General features: G+C 37.3%; 1 protein-coding gene across 1 annotated transcript in view; it reads right to left on the bottom strand.

Annotated features, from left to right (window-relative positions):
• Window positions 1-23,265, bottom strand: part of tenm1 (teneurin transmembrane protein 1) — a 514,380-nt gene that overhangs the window by 320,568 nt on the left and 170,547 nt on the right. The window contains 1 exon segment of the mRNA XM_055159441.1: window positions 8,019-8,262. Coding sequence (XP_055015416.1) covers window positions 8,019-8,262 — 244 coding nt within the window.

Raw genomic sequence — 23,265 nt, 5'->3', positions numbered from 1 at the left:
AGATTACAAGTATAAACTGGCAGACAAAAGCACAGTGTGGCTTCTTTAAATGAAAACAACTTCTTAAAGATCCCATATTAGGCAAAATAGATTATTGTGAGCTTTAAACCATGTTATAATGTTGTAACCTTCTCAACATTTTTGTTCACTAACCCTTTATTATTAGTCTGTCTAGATCTCCAAAGCTCAAATATTCCACCTTGTGATGTCATGCCAAGCGATAGTTTCAGTCAGGGGTGTCAAACAAATTAAAAACTGGGACTAAGTTGTGGGCCAAACTAAATATTTATTGAAAAATTTCAACAACATCTGCATGTTTTCTCTTCTTTTGAGATATGTAATGTTAAACCTTTTCTTATGTAAATAAATGTTTAATTATAGTTTTGCTTAAACATTGAATCCAGAACAAACACAATATAAAATAATAACAACATTTTAAATAAATAATGTTGTTGTCTATAGTCTATCTGTAGCCGGCGGGCAGCTCTACATATACATATTTGATATGATCTCGGGGGCCAAATATAATTATTGCGGACCAATTTGGCCCCCGGGCCTGAGTCTGACATGTCTGGTTTAAGTTAACAGCTACCTTTTACTTTTTGTTTAGTAGAGATGGGCTGTCCAGGGCTGAAATTATCCAAATGATTCTAGTGAGCGTGTATGGAGTTTAAAAACACAAATGGGGGAGCACTCTCTGAATTACCACATGACATCACAAGGTGGAACAGAGTGATTTCTGTTTGAGAAAAGATCTCAATTTAAACATGTGGGAATGAAACAAAACACAACTCTGGGTATATTTTTGAAAACAGTTTAGTAAGGGCCTTGTGCTGCTTTTATAAGTGTCTAAGATCTTGAGTAAAGGAGTAAAATGCTCTAAAGAAATGTCTAAATCCAGCACAAATTTAGACTTTTTTGGTTGATCTGGTAGAAACAGCATTAAAAGTACATTAGCAATCTGATTCTGAATTCAGCCTGGTGCCATTCGTCGTCTCTCTTACCCATGATGTTTCCTGTCCACTTTATGTCTGTAATGACACTCTCACATTTTTCGTATGTGAACTTCAACAGTTACAGCTAAAGTTTTCACTCCACTCATTTTAGCCTTTAAGTTGTCAAGCTCTACTGAGCAAGAGGTAAAAAGTAGCTGTTAATTTGAAAACTACCACTGCATGATATCACAAGTTGATACAGAGCATTTTGAGCTTTGGAGATGCAGACAGGCTAATTATAAAGGATTCCTCAAACATGTGAATGAAACAAAACACACCTCATCTAGTTTCTGAGGTGGTAACAGCGTTCTAACTTGAGTCAATACAAGACATTTAGTCGTCATACTTAGCAGCTTAGGGTTTTCATGGTCCTGGTATATTATTCATGCAGCATTGAGCTACAGCCAAGAGAGGTCAACGGTAAATGTTTAATAGCTTGATTCAATCTAGTGATCTGAACCCATATGCATTCAGATCTTAAATATCAGAAATAAACATATAAACTTAAATGACACTAAATCAACTCTTGTGAGCTTTAAGCCATGTTAGAATTCTGTTACCTCATCAAAAACAGACCTGGAGTTGTGTTTTGTTTCTTTCACATATGTTTAAGTAGCTCTTTATTATTAGTCTGCCTAAATCATCAAAGCTCAAAATGCTCTGTTCCACCTTGTGATGTCATGATACAGTTGGTTTACCGTGTGTTCAGTATAAATAGGCAATTCCAGGGCTGAACTCATCCAAATTATTCTAGTAAAGCCAGTAATGTTGTAGGGATTTTTAAGTGGGGGTACGCGATCCATGACGTCATTGATGTGACCTGTAATATTTGATGGTTTTTTACTCAAAATGATGCGGAATCAGGTTATTAACATTAACGCCATTTATAATCACCTACAGAACATAAATCATAGGCTACGACACATGAACCAGGACTGAACCAGGACTAAACCAGGACTAAACCAGGACTGAACCAGGACTGAACCAGGACTGAACCAGGACTGAAACAGGACTAAACCAGGACTAAACCAGGACTGAACCAGGACTGAACCAGGACTGAACCAGGACTGAACTAGGACTGAACCAGGACTAAACCAGGACTGAACCAGGACTGAACCAGGACTAAACCAGGACTGAACCAGGACTGAACCAGGACTAAACCAGGACTGAACCAGGACTGAACCAGGACTGAACTAGGACTGAACCAGGACTGAACTAGGACTGACCAAGACTGACAGGACTAAACCAGGACTGAACCAGGACTGAACCAGGACTAAACCAGGACCAGGACTGAACAGGACTGACCAGACTGACTGACTAAACCAGACTGACTGAACCAGGACTAAACCAGGACTGAAACCAGGACTGAACCAGGACTGAACCAGGACTGAACCTGGACTGAACCAGGACTGAACTAGGACTAAACCAGGACTGAACCAGGACTGAACCAGAACCAGGACTAAACCAGGACTAAACCAGGACTGAACTAGGACTGAACCAGGACTAAACCAGGACTAAACCAGGACTGAACCAGGACTGAACCAGGACTGAAACCAGGACTTGAACTAGGACTGAACCAGGACTGAACCAGGACTGAACCAGGACTAAACCAGGTCTAAACTAGGACTAAACCAGTTCTAAACCAGAGCTAAACCAGGACTAAACCAGGACTAAACCTGAGCCCATGAAGCAGGGTGTCCACAAACCGTGCCTGGGGCGGCAGCTGTGTTTAGTCCCGTGGTGCGCGGAGCTCTGTGCCGGTCCTTTTGCCTGTGGTCACCCGAAAGTCTATACGGGCGCTCCTCTGGGCCTGTCCAGACACTCAGTCCTGGTTTAGTCCTGGTTTACTTCTGGTTTAGACCTGGTTTAGTCCTGGTTCAGTCCTGGTCTGTTATGTGGCAGGTCACTGTAGGACAGTCCTGCAGATATCATGAGCCTATGCAGGTTGTTTTCACCGTTGCCAATAACTCCGGTTTGACATTTAAGTTGTAGCTATTTTATATTTGTTATTTTTAATAGAACATCGAAGGAAGTGGATGGATGGCGTGCCTCCACGTATCACACCCACTACACCCCTCAGTAAAGGTGTATGGAGTTTAAAAACACAGTGGAGCACTTCCTGTATTGCCACATCACAAGGAGGGACAGAGTGTTTTCTGTTTGAGAGAAGAACTCAGCCTAAATATGCAGGGTTTGTGTGTTAAACTTGTGTGAACTACAGATATGTTTTTAATGAGAAAACAACATTATAACATACAGTAGATCATAAAAAAAAGCATAATATGGGCCCTTTAAATAACGTGAGCCTGCACTTGAAATTGCACTTCTTTTTAGTTTAACCTGATACCGCTGGAGTACTACAGGCAGTCTGTTATATCCTATAGTAATGAGATGAGCTACTGACGTCAGTGTTTTACTCCCAGTATGATAGCCCACTACTGAACCTCATTTAAAAGTATATCCGCATAAAAGAAGCTCATTTGATCAGAGAAATCTCCCTCCACTCTCCTGATAAGGGCTTTGGAGAGGCGGGGCGGCTATCAGTCAATTTCTAACACTCCCAACATTTGTAATTCCTCTTAACACAGCAGCGTGAGGCCTGTCAGATAATATCGAATACCTATATCTCCGTGCTCTCCCCTTATACATACTCACCTCTACACCAGCATACATGGAGGAGAATGGGAAATCTATGCATACTTCAAAGCATCTTAATCTCACCTGACATTATATCGATATATTTCAATACGCATTCATCAAAACCCGCATGTGGGAATAGGCGGCTTTACCTGACAACTACAAAAATCACACTTTTCTTTGTCATTTCTATTAAGGTCATAGAATTGCTTATGATTCGATCAATGTCACCCGCTCGAGTTTGTAAATAGTTGATAAATCTTTAATCTCACGCTTCAGATTGAGAGGGGAGCAGAGACGGGCAAGAAAAGCAACCACGAGCTCTCCAAAGTTTTTTTTTGTTTTTTTTTTTAGTGAGAAGAGTGTTCCAATATTAGATTCAGCAGTTAAGCAGTAGACTGAGTAATATCGTGTCACCCTCCACCAGAAGCTTGTTCAAGAAGAGCCAATAATATCTGAATTATGCGGCGCAGATACCCACTTGTATTGACTACAACTCTAATTACATTTTATGGATGTAATAGAGAAATGTACAGTTATACGCACTATAGTGAAAATCTAATACAGGCCCTATTCATGAATACATATGTGAAAATGTGATTGGGAGTTTTTAGTTCATTTTGTAGAGTGCATGGTTCAAGTGGCTGGAGTTTGTGGGTTCAATTCTCACACTGTAAACCCGAATGTTCAAAGTAATTAAATAGATGAAATTGTGTATAGTCAAAGTTAGAAATAGTCCTACTAACTTAATTATGTCAAGCTGATGTAACGTGTTCTTTTTGTATTTATTTTCCGGACTATAAGTCGCTCCGGAGTATAAGTCGCACCAGCCAAAGAAAGTGTAATGAAGAAGAAAAAAAACATATAAGTCGCACCGGACTATAAGTCGCACTTTTTGGGGAAATGTATTTTGTAAAACCAGAGATCAGGAACTGACATTTCATATTGAAAGGCAAGTTATAGTAATAACAATAGAATAGAGAACAACAGGCTGAATAGGTGTTAATATGTTAACGTCACATGTTAACAGTTATTCAGATAATTATAGCATAAACAACAGAACATAAGTTTACTAAACTCTCCATCTCACTCCAAATCACTAAATACATTGTATTCTTCATCCTCAGTGTCACTTCTGCGCGACCTCCGGAGATAAACCATAGATCCATGAGGTAAATGGAGCACCGCTTCCTCTTCTGTGTAACTGTCGTCAGACTCAGCATCAGTTCCAGTTAGAATTATTCTGGCCTTTCTGAATCCCGACAGGATGGTTTCGATTGTCATTGAAGTTCAGGCTTTGTCGATTCAACCAGTGACTTCCAGGAAAATTACATGGCGCAACCACCCGATTACCATGAAGCTGTGTTCTCCATACCTGCTTTCCGCTCACTCCCAACTTTCTTTCTGCTGCTCAATTATCGTTTTCGGCTGCATATTTCACTATTTGCAGCAAGACAGCGGCTTTTTCTGCAGGAGACATGCACAGTAGAGTGCAAAGTGACAGTGATACAGGAGTAATAGTAGTACTAGATACTGGCACATGAGCCCAGAGCGCCCTCTCACGGCTGTCAGTCGGAAAATTTTAATATATAAGTCGCAGGACCACCCAAACCATGAAAAAAAGTGCGACTTGTAGTCCAAAAAATACAGCAATATTTTTTGATGATATTATGTATTCACACTTGTTCTTTTTTTTTTTTTTTTTTCCTTCTAAGTGGCCACACAGGGGACCAATAAGGCGTCAATCTGTTTACCTCCGGAGGTCGTGGAGTTGTTCAGGTCAAGTGACACCGAGGATGAAGAATTCAATGTGATTTGGAGTGAGATCCAAAATTTGTTAAACTTGTTCTGTTCTGTTGTTTATGCTATAGTTATCTGAAGAACTGTTAATATGTGATGTTAACAGTCTGTCCGTCTCTGTTCTTTTGTTATGACTACAACTTCATCTTCATTACGCATTTTTGGCTGGTGCGACTTATACTCCGGAGCGATTTATAGTCCGGAAAATACGGTATATTCTATAACAAATAGCAACAGAGGAAGATGCATACATGAATAAAAAATCTATAAATTTAAAAACACATTTGTAATTATATTAAATAAGGACATTAAAATTACAATTTGCTTATAATGGCTTTAAGCTATAAAAGCCTGTGCAATAGCCAGTGTAATTACGAGGCCTATATCACAGACATCTTTCACATTGATACCGGTGTGTGCCCAATGATTAATTTAAATTTGTCACTGAAATCTAATTTTATTCCTCCTTTCCTTTAAATGAGCTACGATCTAATTATGGCCTAATGCATAACTTATTAAAACCATTTCTTCAGCGTGTGGAGGCCTGCCAATCAAATCCCACCTAATAAAAGTGGGATCAGGAGCTACACTAACTTCTATTTAACATGCTAACATATTCTCGTGCACCTTGCTGAGCTTATTTGAATCACACAGCACAAATGAGAATCGCCTAAATAATTCTCTGATCAATTATTACTCATGCAGGACTAAAATTCTTAATTCTGTTTGATGGGATGAAATTCTGAGCGGCTCATCTCGAAACATTTGGGAAATTTTCTGCAGGACGTGATCACAGTGTGTTCCCGAGAACGCAATTTTCAACAAGACGCTCACGGGGCAATAATTTTCACGAGGATTTTGGTTATTTTCTGGCGAGGAAAACAGAATAAAACAAAAAACTAAAATGTTTCTACCGTCTTTGATGTGTGATAATAACAGCCCTGAGGTTTGCATGGGGCTCCGACACAGTTCCAACATGGCTACGCTAACAATCTCTCACTCCATCCATTCATTCTTAATCAGTGGACTCTCTTCTCTGTAGGAAAAGTGTGAAACTCCAGCCGGGCTCTTGATGTGAGAATTTGCTTTAATCTAATGACACTCATTTTTTGGGATTAAAGGGATGTCTCTAATCAAGGGATATTATGTTGGAGTGGTTAAGGGTGGCACATGTCTGTATAGAGAAAAGATATTACTACTATTGGACTGGAGTAGTTTAGGTGCGGTGTACATTTTAGTTCCATTATTAAAATTAACTCTTCTGAGCTATGTTATAATGTTGTTACATCATCTAAAAAAATACCTGGAGTTGTGATTTGTTTCATTCACACATGTTTGAATTGCTTTATTATTAGTCTGTTTACATCTGCAAAGCTACAGTTACTACTGTACCACTGTCACTTCACGCTCTACTGTGCATGTCTCCTGCTCAAAGAGCCGCTGTCCAGCTGCAAGTAGTGAAATATCCAGCCAAAAACGGTAATCAAGCAGCAGAAAGAAAGTTTGGAGAGAGTGAGAAACTTGTGAGGGACTGGTGAAAACCGCAATGAAGAAAACAAAAAAAGCTCAACGCGGGCTAAAAGATAGATTTAGTTAGAGTTGGCGGAGTTGCTCAGAAGTGACACTGAGGAGGAAGAATTCAATGGATTTAGTGATTTGGAGTGAAATCGAGAGTTTGGTAAACTAGTTCTGTTTTGTTCTTTATGCTATAGTTATATGAAGAACTGTTCATATGTTATGTTAAAGGCCCATCTCATGCAAAATAACTCTTTTCACATTGTATCTTATGCACATGCGAAGCGCCTTCTGCTACGTCAGACGCCGCATAGGTGTAGCTGGCCGCGTCATCGTTGTAGCAGCTTTAGTTCGTTGTCACATGGGAGGGTGGCAGAAATACGCTGCAATTTGTTAAAAAAAAAAAAAGCTGAATCAATCTAAAAACCACTTGACATATTCAAGGCCCACACATCACTCTTAGAAGGTAGAGCGCTCTGAAAAGTTGATTTTGCATGAGATGGGCCCTTTAATATAACTTGCCTTTCAAGAATATATATCCGTTTTTGGTCTCTGATTTTATAAAAGACATTTCCCCCAAAAAATGTGACTTATAGTCCAGTGAGACTGATGTACGTTTTTGTTTTTTTCCCCCTCTTCTTCATTCTGCATTTTTTTGGCTGGTGCGACTTACACTCCGGAAAATACGATAATTGCATCTTTATGTTTAAATTGTTATCAGAAATGTGTTGGAAAAAGTATGATTTTATTTTGTATTTCAACAGAAGTACACATTTGGCTGGTCTGCTCAAAACTGCATTGTGTTTTGTGGTTATATTTCATGCAGAAATGGCCTACTTGTCTTCTCAGAGATATTATTGCTTTGACTGGAATATTCCACAGTATGACATGCATGCATTTTTGTTTTTGTTTTGTTTTGTTTTAATGTGTGTAAGTAATATCCATATCATATTTCGTCCACCCCCTCAGCAGAGGCTCATAATACTGTGACCTCATTACTTGCCCGTGTACAGTGTAAGTGAGAGAGATTAGAGGACACATTAGAGGACACTCATACACGCAGTTCCTCACCTGGTCTCTAGGGGGATGTTGCTGTTGAGCACCCAGCTGTTGTGGAGCTGCGCCTGGTCCGAGTTGGAGGTGTTGTCCGCGCTCTGTCCCGTCTGGTTGCCCTGACAACGGGAGGGCATGGTCTTCCTCTGCAGGCTGACCTGGGTGTAGGGCGCGGGGCGGGCACAGGTGCAGGCGTGGGGCGGCGGCGGAGGGGGAGGCAGAGGGCGGAATGTGAACTGACCGCCGGGGCTGCTGGGTAATTCTGAAAACACACAAGAAATTAGAGACAGTGAGAAAGAAGTGTCGTTCATGTTTTATAGGTGACAATGGAGGAAGACATACAACTATCATTTATATTGTGAAATTATGGTTTTATTTTGTCACAATATTTTGATATGAATAATAATAAGTCAAAACAATTAAGGCAAAAATAATAATAATGACTTCTTGAGCATTTTACCGTATTTATATTAAAACACTGAAAGAATACACATCTATGAAAGACCACACACATCCATATATATTCAGAACGATGAAAAATTAGGGCTGTTGTCATTAGGGGTGTAAGAAAAAAAAGATCGATTCAGTGATATATCGTGATACTTCATTGCACAATTCTCAAATCAATTCAAAATGCATCCGAATCGATTTTTTAAATAATATTTTTCACAAAAATTCATTAGTTACATTCACTGTTCTCATGATTAAAAAAAAAAAAAACAAACATTATTTCTCATACAATTGTGTTCTCTTGAAAGTGTAGTTGACTGTATTATTAGAAGTAATTATTGATAAATTGATAATTATTGATAAATTGCAATATATCATCCATTGATTTAGTATCGGGATGTATTGAATCGTGACATGTAAATCATGATATGTATCGTATCATCAGACTCAAGGCACACCCATAGTTGTCATAGTGATTAACAATTTAAAACACAATTTCTAGCTTTTGAATGGGTAGAAATTCTCAAAAACGTTGCATATAACAGGAAGTTGAAACCTAATTTAGTTTGTTGCACTTTGTTGCGGATTTATTGATATTGTCAACAGCACAGGATACGCTCAATGTATCATCCCTTTAGCTATTTTTACCCATAGCAACAAAGTTTGTTTTTTATATGTACATAGCAATTTCATCATCCAAAAAAAGCACCATATAAATCCAGTAGTGGAAGAAGTACTCTGTTTTGTTGCGTAAGTAAAAGTACAGGTAAAGGAGCAAAAAGTAAAAAAAAAAAAAAAAGTTAAAAGTATTAAAGTACCCGTTTATAAATTACTTAAACAGTAAAACGGAAAAGTACTTCACACAGATTTTGAGATCTAATAAAGTTTCAGATGTAATAAATAAATAAATAAAAATAAATGCCTTAAGGATTATGCTTTGAGATTGAGACAGTTGGTGAAAGATGATGAAGGAAAATGATGACAGTGAAAATAATATTGGTTCAAGTATAGAGACAAAAAATTTATAAAAAATAAAAAAAAAATGCCTTTAAAATGATAAATTTTGATTTGAGTTTGTAATAATTGACAAAAAAAAGGAATGATGGTGAAAATAATATTAGTTTAAGTATAGGGACTTTTTTTTTTTTTTTTTTTTTTTTTTTTTTTTAATGGGAGAGGGAAAAGGAAAGGGGAAAAAAAGGGAAGAAAACGAGAGAAAAGGAATTTCAGTTGTGAATTGGCCGCAGTGTGTCAATATAGGTTGGCCAAGCGGTGTGTTTCTGTTGCACTACCATATTACTTTTGTTTAATTTGTCTGAATTTGTGTTAATGTGTGTGGTTGGGGGGAAATGGGGGCTTTGTTGTTGTTGTTGTTGTTGTGTATTTGTTGTGGGTGTTTCTTTACGTTTTTGTCTTTTGTTTCATGCTGATTATTGTAATTTTTAAATGTTGATTGTTGTATTTTTTAAATGTTATATTCTGTTGTCCTTAATGTATTAAAAATTTACTGATTTTGATACCGGCTTGTGCTGAATTTTGTTCAGCAGAAACAATTTAATCTATTTTCTTTTCCTGCTGTTTTTTTGTGGATATGTGGATATTTTATTGTGTTTGCTCAAACTACAATTGTATTAAAAAATAAACCCTTCAAACTTTTCAGCAGGTCTCAAATATAATAAAAAATACTTTTACTTTTCAGCTTAGTTAAAATGTGTAGTGAAATAGAAAGTACAGACACCTTCTCTCAAATGCAGTAAAAGTAAAATATATCCACTTTAAAATCTATTTAAGTAAAGTACAGGTATCTAAAATGTATTAGTATATTGATTTGAGAATATATTGTTTTGATTATAACATTCCATCATTGTGTAATTGTACGCAGCACATTGAACTGCTATAATTATGTAACATATTTTTGCCGTGATTAGATTAGAAAGCTAAAGTAACTCTGAATGATTGAATGAAGTGGTTAATACTATAACCACCAGTAAATATCGGGGAAAACAGTGGCCAAAACCCAAAAGGTGACAGCTAAGACTTGTGGGTAAACGCACAATCCCAATATATAGCGAGCAGAGGAGAGGGGTGGGGAGAAATAAACAGGCTTTATTAGGCGAGCACGGCTATAAATTACAAATAAAAGTGGCGTGTTAGTTGACAGTTTATTGTTATTACACTGATTGAGGCACATAAATCAGGCGAAGGAGTCCCTGTCTGGTACCTTCCCCTGCCTACCTGCTTTGATACACTTCCAGACCTCCCTATAAATATCTCCTTGGCTGCTTGCTACACCGTGCAGTCTTTAAAAGGCTAACAGCGCTGGCCTAATCTGCACCCACCAGCCCAAACTAGCCTTGTGATGTTTATTATGAGATCTGTAGCCGAACCAAATGAGCTAGCCAGTTGTAACGCGTGCACTCCGCTAACCTCGGGGTCTAACTCCTCGCTCAATCATTTATCATTCCCTTTCACAGCGAGCTCCTTCCTCCCTCCCCGCTTCTTACTCCTCTCCGTGTCTTGTGATTTCTAAAAGGGTGCACGCGCTAATTACAATATGTCAGTATACAGCTTGGTATTCGGTGCACGTCGGGCATTCATTCTAGATTTATGTATTTATTTTCGATTTGCGGTGTTAAAAGCGGTTAAACTATTTACAAGCCAAAACCGACGCGTTATGAGAATTTGTCTTTTGCATCAACAGTAAACATGAGAGCAGTCCAGTTCATTTATAGTGAAGTGAAAGCCGGCAGTGTGTGTGTGCGGATGATAACACAGAGAAGGATTACCTCATCTGCGTCTCGGAGGCCTGCTTTATGTAACCATGTAGTTTCAATATGCAGCGTGTTTGGATTGCTTTTAACTGGTGCATTCTAACAGGACATCTTATATGGTGAAATGTAATGGATTCATGATTTTTGAATGGTGAAAGGAGTAAGTGAAAGATTAAAAAACAAAAACAAAATGATTCACTACTGAGCCAACATGTTCCGCTGTATTGTATTGTGTACAAAGACAATAAAGTATTAACTTTAGTAGTAGTAGTAGTAGTAACTACTGCTACTGCATTACTTAGTACTAATACTGTGACTACTTCTACGAGTACTACAAAGACAACTACAATAACTTTTAAGTGTTCCATGGAACTTAACTTGATTTACTTCTAATATATGTTACCATATATGTGTTGTTGTTTTTTTTTTTCTTTTAAATTTTGGAATAAAAGGAAGCACGTTTTTGAAACATTTACAAAAAAAGGTAATTTTTATTTTATTTTATTTATTTATTTTTTAATACTAAGAAAACCATTTGCTACTGAAATGAATAGTAATTTTATACTACCACAAAAATACAGTAGGTCAAAACTATTCTATTACTACTACTACAATTACTACTACTACAATTATTATTATTATTGTTATTATTATTATTTTTATTTTTATTATTATTATATTATTATTATTATTTTTATTATTATTATTTTATTATTATTATTATTATTATTATTATTATTATTATTATTATTATTATTATTATTATTATTATTATTATTATTATATATATATATTATTATTATTATTATTATTTTTTTTTTATTATTATTATTATATATATATATATATATTTTTTTTTTTATTATTATTATTATAGTAGTATAGTAGTAGTAGTAGTAGTAGTAGTAGTAGTAGTAGTAGTAGTAGTAGTAGTAGTAGTAGTAGTAGTAGTAGTAGTAGTAGTAGTAGTAGTAGTAGTAGTAGTTTTAGTATTGTTATTAATTTATTTTTTTGTTTACCCCAGATCCAATCCAATATAAATACTGTATCTAGTTTTGATACTAGTTTTTCTATCGATTAACATCAGGCTGTGAATCCCACATCCATTTCATTTATGCCACGTTGTATTTCACTGACAGTTTCATTTTCCTCTGAGCTGATTCCTTTTAGTGCTAGTGCTACATGCAACCATATGGCTCAGTCTGGTCTCATACATGTACATGGCAAATCGTCAGTCCCCTGAGGACCAACTGTGCGCTGCTGTGTCAACAATAAATGCTACGCTGGCCTCCGAGCGCTTGTAAAGGCACCGCACACACCCGCCCAACCACAGACAGGCACCAATGGCCCACAAGTCTATTTTCTGCCCAAAATGTCAGACGCAATAATTCTGAATCTGGTCCACCTGGGAGATTACCGCAGCCTACCGTCTTCAAACGCAGATAACAAGAAGCCAAATGGTTTTTACGACTATTCCTGCTAGAAAATTGAGGGAAAAAGTTAAGAATAAAATAATTTCTGACAATTTTACAAAACACATTACTTTCTGCCATGATGAAAATTGAACCAGGGAAAGGAAAGACATTTAGGAGCCAGAATTGTCCCCATTGTAATAGTCATAAAATACAGGCGTGTTTCAGACTCTAACACTAAACATACACGACTGAATTGGTTCAATAAAAGGGTAAAACTCCCACGCGAACACTTTATGGACATGTTGTTATGAACAAAATGCACAATCATATTATATTTTATGACTATGTGTAACTGTAACTTCACATTTTAAATATTTACTACTATTTACTACTAGTGTAAAAAGCCCAGTTTTGGTCCTGAGTGTACAATATGTTACAGTGAGTATATGGAGCTATGTATGTACCAAAATGGCCACTCAAATATGTTATGTTCTCTATATAATCATTTTCCACTTTGAAGAATGGCTGCTGTTATGTTTTTAACCACCTGCAATAAAACATGTGTATGTCTCTGTTTGGGAAATACAATTATTTCTTCATAACACATGGCAGCTGTATCTCACATCACATATGACAACCCAAATTGCACTTCTGTCAATGGAGATATTATATGTAAATGACAAATGGCTGTGGATGAATGTGAGATTGGTATTCCTTCCCTGTGCTAGGCGTATTATACATTAGTTAAGTCTAGTGTTTAAAAAAAAAAAAAAAAAAACATGAAAAGAATACTGATACTATGTTTACACTGAAATGAATCCGCATATCACCGTATCACTGTATCAGAAAAGATTTGCTTCCAGACACGTTGTTTGTGTGTTTGCAATCCTTCCCTATCCACACAGCCTTGAGCATATTTATTTACGTTTTACACAAATGAAACTTAAAACCACATTGCTAATTTGCATAAACTAAGTGCTCAAGAAACAGCTTGCTATTGTGCGCTGATGCGGTTCAGCTTCTGTCGGCCTAAAGGACACAACTCAGTGGATTATATGTGTTCTTTCTGTGACAGAGGGATGTTCTGCTGATGGTGAGTCTGTTCTGTGCTTCTGTCGCGTTGGAGATGGTTCATGTTAAACTTTTCAGAGATTATACGTCTGCAGGTCATACACATAGCCCATATGAATGAATGGACATATATTCAAGTCTCTTAGCGTTTTGGTGGTGAGTTACTTCGCAGCGTATAGACCTACATCAGCGTATCAGCGTTTTCAGGCGTCCACACAGTGCCGGATCAGATCTGTACTCGTGGGAACTGGCGACACCAGATTGTTCCATCTCTGGAGCTATTTTCAATCAGATTAGTGTGGACGAACGCTGCATCCACCACGAAAACGACTCGAATACGTACTTGTGTGGATGGGGCCTGAGTTTTAATATTTTAGATTTATTCCAAATCTATCTCCAAGGAAACCAGCCAGTGACACTCTCAGATCTGTGAAGAGACGACGCTGTTCATATCATAATGCAGGTTTTTCAAAGCATTTTTGAACACTTAATTAAATGCAAATTTAATTCCATACTCTGGAGCATTATAGGCAATGGAATACCATCTCCATAGTAACCAAACCTCCACCAAAAGTTACATAATACTCCTCTAATCTGTGTAAAGTCTTTCTTTCTTTAACAGATTTTACTCGATTGTGGCCTCGATGTTTTTTTCTTAACAAAATAACGCTTTCATAATGTTAAGTATATTTTGATATGATGGACTACAATGCACGTGTTTGTATGTTGTCCTTAAATCTGTACAACTTTAACTAGACCGTATCATTAAAGCCCTGAGCTGCAACAAATAAACAAAATGAACCAATAATTAGCCATAGAAGTTATCTCCACGCTTTCACAATAAAATATGCACGCGGTAAATATATCATTCCAGTTATCATATGAAGTCAGAATAGTAATTATCATGACAGGCCGATTGGTGAGCTGAACCCATGTCAGCCACACCGCCCTTATTTCAAACCAAGCCTGCGTACATGGACTGTGCACAGTGTATTTGTATTGTCCCATTTGAAAAGATGCAATAAAACATATGCGTGCGTTTTGTGGCTCTGAAAAACAACTCGATTATCTTGTCCTTACACATGACATGCCATTACTCACATCACAGCCGCGCAGCTTCATGCGTTTGGAAAAAGGCATGTTCCACCCCCCTCCCCTGTACTGATTGCATAGACCATCTGTGATCACACGTATGTATATAAAGATTGGATATTATTAGTAATCTGAGCGTGTACGTGTTCAATAACAACAGCTGAACCTGCCACATAGCAGCTCAATCACATCAATGGGCTAAGAAATAAATAAGTAAATATTTGATACTACTACTACTACTACTACTACTACTACTACCACTGAAACAACTGTGATGCTGTTTCTAATACCATGAATCATACTTAAGAATGATCAAAATACACCTATGAAAATAGATTGTAGATTGTTGTTTGTAAATTAATCAAATTATCTTACAACCCTATAACTAGTACTGTTTACTTATATATTACTATTATGATCAATTACTTGCCTTTTTAGGTTACTTTACCAAAGCTTCAATAGCGTCTGCTCCTCCATATTTATAAAACTAAAGATTCTAAATAGTATTAAAAGGGCTTTTGTTACTCAATTCTCTGATCTCTTTTATAATGTTGTTTTCTCATCACAAACAGATCTGGAGTTGTCCTGTCAATCATCATATCATTGTTGACCTCTTGTATAAAGCTGTGATTTTATATTGTATTACTTATTTTTAGTTTTATTTTGACTTGTACATTTAGATTTATATAATTACAGTATGCCTTATTTGACACCTATCTCTTGCTATGTCTTTTGCTACATATTTAGACTGTATTATTACCATTTATATTTTTGCTCATTGTTATTATATTATATCGTTGATGTGTGAGCTGTTGTGTCCAAATAATTTCACTTGTGGATCAATAAAATTTGTCTAAGTCTAAGCTAAAACCTGGAACAATCTTCCTGAAGATGTGAGACAGGCCTCTTCTTTGACGCAGTTTAAATCCAGGCTCAAAATGGTTCTGTTCAGCTGTGTATATAACTGAAAGGTTTTCTTTCCGCACTCTTCTCTCTAATTTATGTAATTAATGTATCATCATAATATCATAATTTTTCAATTTATGTAATTAATGTATCTCTCTCTTTTTTAATTTTTCATTTTATGATGATTATTTATGTTTTGATTTGTTTTTATTGTGATTTTAATGTTTTTCCTATTCTATAAAGTAGTTTGGATTACCTTGTGTACGAATTGTGCTATACAAATAAACTTGCCTTGTCTTGCCTAAGTTGTGTTTTGTTTCATTCACACAAACCTTGCATATTGAAGCTGAGTTCTCAGATATGCTCTGTTCCACCTTGTGATCATGTGGTAATACAGGAAGTGCTCCACTGTGTTTTTAAACTCACCTTCACTAGAATCATTTGGACAATATCAGCCCTGGAATTGCCAATCTCTACTGAACAAAAGAAAAAAAAAGAAGACCATTTTGTGCTTTGAAGATGCAGACAAACAAGTAATCTAGCAATCCTCAAACACAACTCCAGGTATGTTTTTTTTTTTTGAGGAGGGAAGCGCATTCTAACACGGCTTAAACCTCACAAGAGTCAATTATGCGTAATGACCTTTAAACTTACATTTCCGCGTAAAATGTACTTGAGTGTAAATGAGTTCACGTGGCTTCAGAGCAGCCTGGTAAAGTGACAGGCCTGTGCGGCAGACCCGGAGCTGGAGGAGCCGTTCGGATACGACTAATGGCTGTAGAAAATGGAGGTTATTTTGGTCGGCACCACCTCTGAGTATTCAAAATGACACGCTTAGGGAAAAGAGGCGTAGCATTTCCCCTGCATTGTACTGAGCCGTAATGCAGTGCTCACGTCCCTTCTGAGTACTGCACACTTTTTAGGACTAACTCCAGGTCTGCTGAGGCCAGCCGTGAAATCCCCTGCCTTCACACTAATTGTCTGAATGTAGTCTGAGTTTTTAGATGTTATAATTAAACTGTTGTTGTTAAGTAGGAAAATAAAGACTATACACTTGGAGCAAACTATAATTAAAATTCACCAACATTAAATAATTCCACCACTTTGATCTAGCATCCAGTAAAAAAGAAAATTATTTGTTTAGGTTGTAAATGGTTTTGTAGCTAACTGCAAAGTAAAAGATGACATTATCTGCTGCAATTTTGTTGTTGTTGAGACTATATTTTACTTAACATTAAATAAGATTAACAACAGGGACAATGCAATAAAGTCCAGCCACTGAGAATACTGTTACTAATACTACAAATACCATTTAAGAATGATCACAATATTCCAATTAAAAGTACTACTCTGAAACAGTTACAGCTACAATTATTGCTACTACTAATTACAACTACTGCTGCTGCTACTACTACTATTGCTACTACTGCTACTGCTGCTACTACTGCTATTGCTGCTGCTGCTGCTGCTGCTGCTGCTGCTGCTGCTGCTGCTGCTGCTGCTGCTGCTACTACTACTACTACTACTACTACTACTACTGCTACTGCTACTGCTACTGCTACTACTGCTACTGCTACTGCTACTACTACTACTGCTACTGCTGCTACTGCTACTGCTACTACTGTTGCTACTGCTGCTACTACTGCTACTACTGCTACTGCTACTGCTGCTACTGCTACTGCTACTGCTACTGCTACTGCTACTACTACTGTTACTACTGTTACTACTGTTACTGCTACTACTACTACTACTGCTACTGCTGCTACTACTGCTACTGTGACTGTGACTGCGACTGCTACTGCTACTACTACTGCTGCTGCTGCTGCTGCGACTACTACTGCTACTACTACTCCTACTACTACTTACTCCTACTACTACTACTACACTTACATACAAGAAGACAAAATAATTGGGTACTGAGATGGACATTGGACAATTATCAAAGTGTCAAATGTAAATAAATAAGATAAAAAATAAGGACAACACAAAAAAGAGTACAGTCAAGTGAAATCAAACCTACACAAATAAGCAAAGATGGATTGGCAGATAGTGCATTTAGAAGATCAGCTACACTGTGTTAGTATGATGGTACTGGTAAGTCAGTTCCAGTGCAGCCAAGGTCATTAAAAAGTACTGTTTTAGTGGCCTTGAATAATCCTCTGAAGCATTCTTGAAAATCTCACTGTTCATTCTACAGCAGTGTTTTGTATTGCCAAAAGACATATGCTATTTGATTTTCAAACTTTGTTGGTTAAATAAACAGTTTCGTTAAGCCTTGTGAGGAGACTGCTGTTGTGATTTTGGGCTCTACAAAAATACATTGAATTCAAAATAAAAACAATTTGTCCTTGATCACACATCACATTTATTCATTTTTTGCAGGCAGGTTAGTTTGCATAATATTTACAGAAAAAAATTCTGGAACTAGACAATAGATTTTAAACATGTTGACTTTTTCTTGGTAAAACTATGGACAGTTTTAGGGTGAATATACACACACCATATTGCAACCGGAACAAAACCAGGATGAGAATAGAACCAAACCAGAATTACATCTGGAATAAACATGACTCAGACCAAGCCCAAATTAAATAAGGAGTTAAAGGCACTGTACCTGATTTTTGCGATTTTAAAAACAGACTAATTCATTTTAAAGCTATTCTTCGATTACTTTATGCATGCAGAAAATCCCAGTTAGTCACCGTGATGATTTTCTAAGCTTTTTTCACAACACTCAGAGACCAGTGTCGAGTAAAGCTATTAACACTCAGCATGTTAATGTGCACTTCCTGTTTATCAGATAACAAAACAGATTCTAATTAGATGTACACAGCACACAGCTTATTTATTTTGACTTTAAAAATACACTGTGCAACTTCTCTGGTGGAGGGTCCATCACACACTTGTCTCCATGGAGATATTACAACGTTGCCTTGATTATTAAACAGTATGGAAAAAAAACTTGGTCATCACAATGGAGACAGGTTAATGGTTAGATCTATGGAGAAGCAAGCCTGCACATGGAAAGAATTCAAGTTTTATTCATGTATTTTTGAGCCATCAAACGCAAGGGAGATATGTTTAATGCCCTACTGTGGAACATTCTAGAAGACAAGCAAGTAGCGGGCCCTCACATAGTCCACCTTTGAGAGCTGCTTATACTGGGGCAAGACACATTTTGCTCCATACATGGAAAAAAAAATGTGTATAGTGCCGTTAATGCAGCACATGTTCTTGGAAAATATATAAAATACAGTACAGGTAATGGAACAATAAATCCAACTTTTTTTTAGTTGTGATTTCGCCGCTCTAAACTTCACCTGCTCCTCAGTGTGTGGTGCGAAAGAATGAAAGCGAAACATGGTGGTTGCGGTGCGGAGGTGAGGAACAGGCAAGGCGGGGAACAGAGAGAAAAGGCCAGGGGACAGTGCACTCTCTTTGGGCACAGCAACACAGGGGCCAGCCTGCCAGATGGAGCTTTAGATAGCTTAAACAGCTTTGGCTCTGCACTTCCAAAAGATACACACAACTCCTTTCGAAGTGACTGGTTTTGCCCACCACACACAGACATCAACGTAACTCTATAAAGGAGCTGGGGGCAAAAGCGATGCATATCCAAAAGTTGAAAATCAAATCACAAAATGGAAGAGGAGGAGGGAGGAGCATTACGGATTTCAGTGACAGTGCAGAGCAAAAATCTCTGCCCCGAGGGTTGAAGAAAAAACGCGTTAAAAAGCAGTTTTGGAAAGACTTTTATGAGATTTCCGAGGAATCATCAACGTTTTGGTTACATAAGTTGGAAATGAGTAAAAGCTTTCTGCAGCCAGAGGAGAGGAGATCTGGGGGATTACCGGAGACTGGGACAGGTATCATGGAGCTATTGGGGCCAGGTATTAAAAAATGCATTTGTCGAGGTGAGCTCATCCCGAAATAGCAGCACGTTTGTGTAACACTGAAAGCATTTAAAGACACAGTACACGTTTTTTTTTATCATTGTAATTTTAGGAGCCCATAAAAATGCATAAATTCATATCCTATTTCTGGGTTTAAGCTTTCTGTTATATGCAACATTTTGAGGATTTTTTTCCCCCATTAAAATAATATAATATTTTTGTTATATATTCTTAATTGGTATGGCAACAGTGTTTATTTTTCATGATTCTGAAACCCAAAATCTTTTTCAGTTTACATCAATGACAGGATATGTTGGACTTTTAACCATTTTTAATATTTTGTTCGGAATCTTTCATTGCCATGGAAAGTGGGGTGTAACAATAACCAAAATATTGTGATATCGTATCGTCAAAAGCCTCTCAATGATATCGTGGGCCATCACAATATACTGAATCACAAGTTCGTTTGCTTAAATTCATTGTTACAGTGCAGCAGTAGCTAAAAAGCAGCTAGAACTAGCAACAAGTTACACAAGTAATTCAAAGTGCTTTTGTAAATAATCATGAAGATTAAATTAAAAAGAGAGACATAAATTACAAGTTGCAGCAGCGCTAGCAAGTAGCTAAAAGCGAAGCATAGACACTAAATGTAGAACTACATAGACCATGATCCTTTGCTCTGTTTTGGTGCTAACTACATGAAAAAATAGCAGTTTTAAATCTTAGTGCTTTGGATTAAGTCTTATCAAGACATTTTAAGATTTTGTCAGCCTCCACAAAATACCGCAATAAATACTGTACTGTGAAATGCACATCGTGAAATTATCGTGAGATTTGGATATCGTTACATCCCTAATGGAAACATCAGTTGAAATACATGCATAAAATGGTCCCTTGCAACACTATAAAACTGAAAGAATTTGGATTTTTTATACAATTACAGTACAGTGTGTCACATTGCAGTTACTGTGTCTATTCTAATTACTCAGAATTTACCCAATAATGGATTAAAAAAGGGTACACCCACCAATCCTAAATGAGTCAGTGCATTTTTCTATCTTAGTTAAAGTTAAACAGAGTGTCCATAAGAGCATAAAATCAGCTTAAATCAAAAGGCGTATGTAAAAACGTGTCCAGGAGAAGCAGAAATGTTTATAATGAGACTGTTTAATGAGAGACTGGTCTGAGCGTGGATTGATTGTACAAACCTGTGCAGCAAATAATCCCCTTCATAAAGGCTTGTCACGCTCATTAAAATGTTCTACTCTGAGGCTCGATCAGCGCAGCAGATGTTCACTCACACCTCCACAAAGTTATACAGAAAACTATACAGAATTCAGCCGAAAATACAACATATACTGTGGGTTTTGGCTCTCTGTTACAGTATATGCAACATTTTGAGACCATTTACCAACTGCTATGGCAACTGTCATCATTTTTCATGATTAAGGAGCCCACGGAAGTAGCTATTTTACTGTCAAGTTATTTAAATCAAACGCAGACAAACAGTAGCTTAATATATAACAGGCTAGAGGTTAGATTTTCATTTAAATTAACCACAGCCGTGCCCCTGTGCTTCTTGTGTATTCCCTACGAACCATTTGCTAACATGTCCAAATTCCAGTCTAATAAACAGTCAGTAAGAAATGCTATGAATTATGACCAATTTAAAAGTTACAGCTAAAACACATAGTAACTCGTTTAATATGAAAGGGCCCTGTGCAAGTGTCAAGCAGACCATGAACAATAAGGTCCAATATTATTAAAGACTAATATTTAACCAGTTCCCCTGCTCTCCATCTCTCTGCCTTTCTCCCCCTCTTTCCCTCTCTCTCCCCCCCTCTCTCTTTATTTGCTGCTGGCCTGTTTCTCCACTCTCTGCCTTCATTATTGCACACAGCAGTCGGGCGCACAGTTAATTTTGATTATTACAACAAGGCCTTATAAAACCCACAGCCCCAACTCAACAGTATCCAACACGATTTAGGCAACATTTAACACAGCAATCAGAGACGGGAGAGCTGGAGACTTTTGCTCAACTCATTTAAAGGTGCAGACACAGAGGAAGATCGTCGACTAACATGGGACTAAGCCAGGACTAACGGGATCAAAGCTGGTCTACATCAAGACTAAGGCTCAAATTACAGCAGCCTCCAGGAGAAACCAGGTGAACGCAACAGGAAAGGTCCTCTAAGCCTCGCTCCGCTCTGTTGTTTTGTGGTGATGAAATGGGCCATTCCCTAAAAGTATTTCCTCTAGAGGGTCTTGGAGTATTTTCTTTGGAAGCTCTTCTGCCAAATCTGTTGCCATGTATGGTGTTAAAAGTTTATAGCATCTAAAACTTCCATAGCTCCTTAGCTAGTCTTGTGCATTTATTAATTATTTATTTTTATTAGTGCTGTTAAAAATATTGTGTTATTACTGAATGAACACAAAACAATTTTAACTGTGCTAGTTTTATTTATTTATTTTTATTTTTTTATTGTGAAATTAACGCTCTTTTTAACCCAGTGGACTATTTTTTTCATAAACTCTGGCCACTGCTACTGTGACAGTAGAAAAACTATCCGACTGTAAACCAGAAGCAAAACAATTTGTACAAAACTGGGAAGCCCTGTCAGGTGCGCTGATGTTATTTAACACGAGGAAAACATGAAAACATACGGTGAATCCGCGCTTACCTTCGATAAGGAGTGTGGACAGTGACAGAAGTTTTGCAGCCTCTCTCCTCCGACTGTCCTCACTGCTCCTCACTGCTCCTCACTGCTCTTATATCCATAAACTCACAGAGGAGCACATATCGCAGCAGGACTCATATCGGTCTCACTGTTTAATAGATATTTCTGCCGCTGGACTTATTTTATCCATTAAAACCATTCACTCAGCAGCTCAACATGTAAACAAACAGCGGTGTGTGATGACGTCATCATTAGTACCGCAGCGTTAGGGCAGACAAACACAGTCGCACTAACTGGAGATTACTGAACGTCCCTCAGTAATGAGAACTACCTCGGGTCACAGCACATTATTTCACCCCACAGTGGGAACTTCAGTCGCTTTGAGTGTTATGAAGACAGAAGAGAGGCACTTCGCTGACACTGTTGCAGAGCACTTCATGAAAGTAGCCATAGAGTGGAACATCGAACACAAAGTTGTCTCACTAACAATTGTTAGGGTTTGCAATAAAAAAATATTTGCACAAAGCAAAGCCATCCACTTTCCTATGTTAAGAGCATTAAAATGATGATTCAAAGGACAAAAATAAATGTGCAATTAATTTGCAATAAAATATTTTAATCGATTGACAGCAGAGTTTTTATTTATTTATTTATTTCTTATTTATTGTGCTATTTAATTAAGTATTAAATAGCACATTCAGTAATACACATTATTGTGGTATTATTTACAGGTCTAGTATAATATGAATTTCCATTCATCTAACCAGAGTTCAGAAGACTTATTACCAGTTGGGCCAAATTCTGTTGTTGAGTCCTTAGGCAAGACACTTCACCCTAAGTATGAGGTAGGTAGAAGTCATAATATTAGCAGTAAACAAAGTTGAAATACCACCACGCTTGATGTATTCTACCTGAGTGGAGTTTGAGAGTGCTCCTTCTGATTATTGAGACATGGCCCGTAGCTACACCACAGCCTCTGCTCGGTGCAC

Source organism: Boleophthalmus pectinirostris, unplaced genomic scaffold (assembly GCF_026225935.1).
Source record: "Boleophthalmus pectinirostris isolate CB_2022bp ecotype Guang Dong unplaced genomic scaffold, ASM2622593v1 HiC_scaffold_23, whole genome shotgun sequence".
Taxonomy (NCBI): Eukaryota; Metazoa; Chordata; class Actinopteri; order Gobiiformes; family Gobiidae; genus Boleophthalmus; species Boleophthalmus pectinirostris.
The sequence above is the reverse complement of the archived record's forward strand: the minus strand, read 5'-3'. Positions and strand labels throughout refer to the sequence as shown.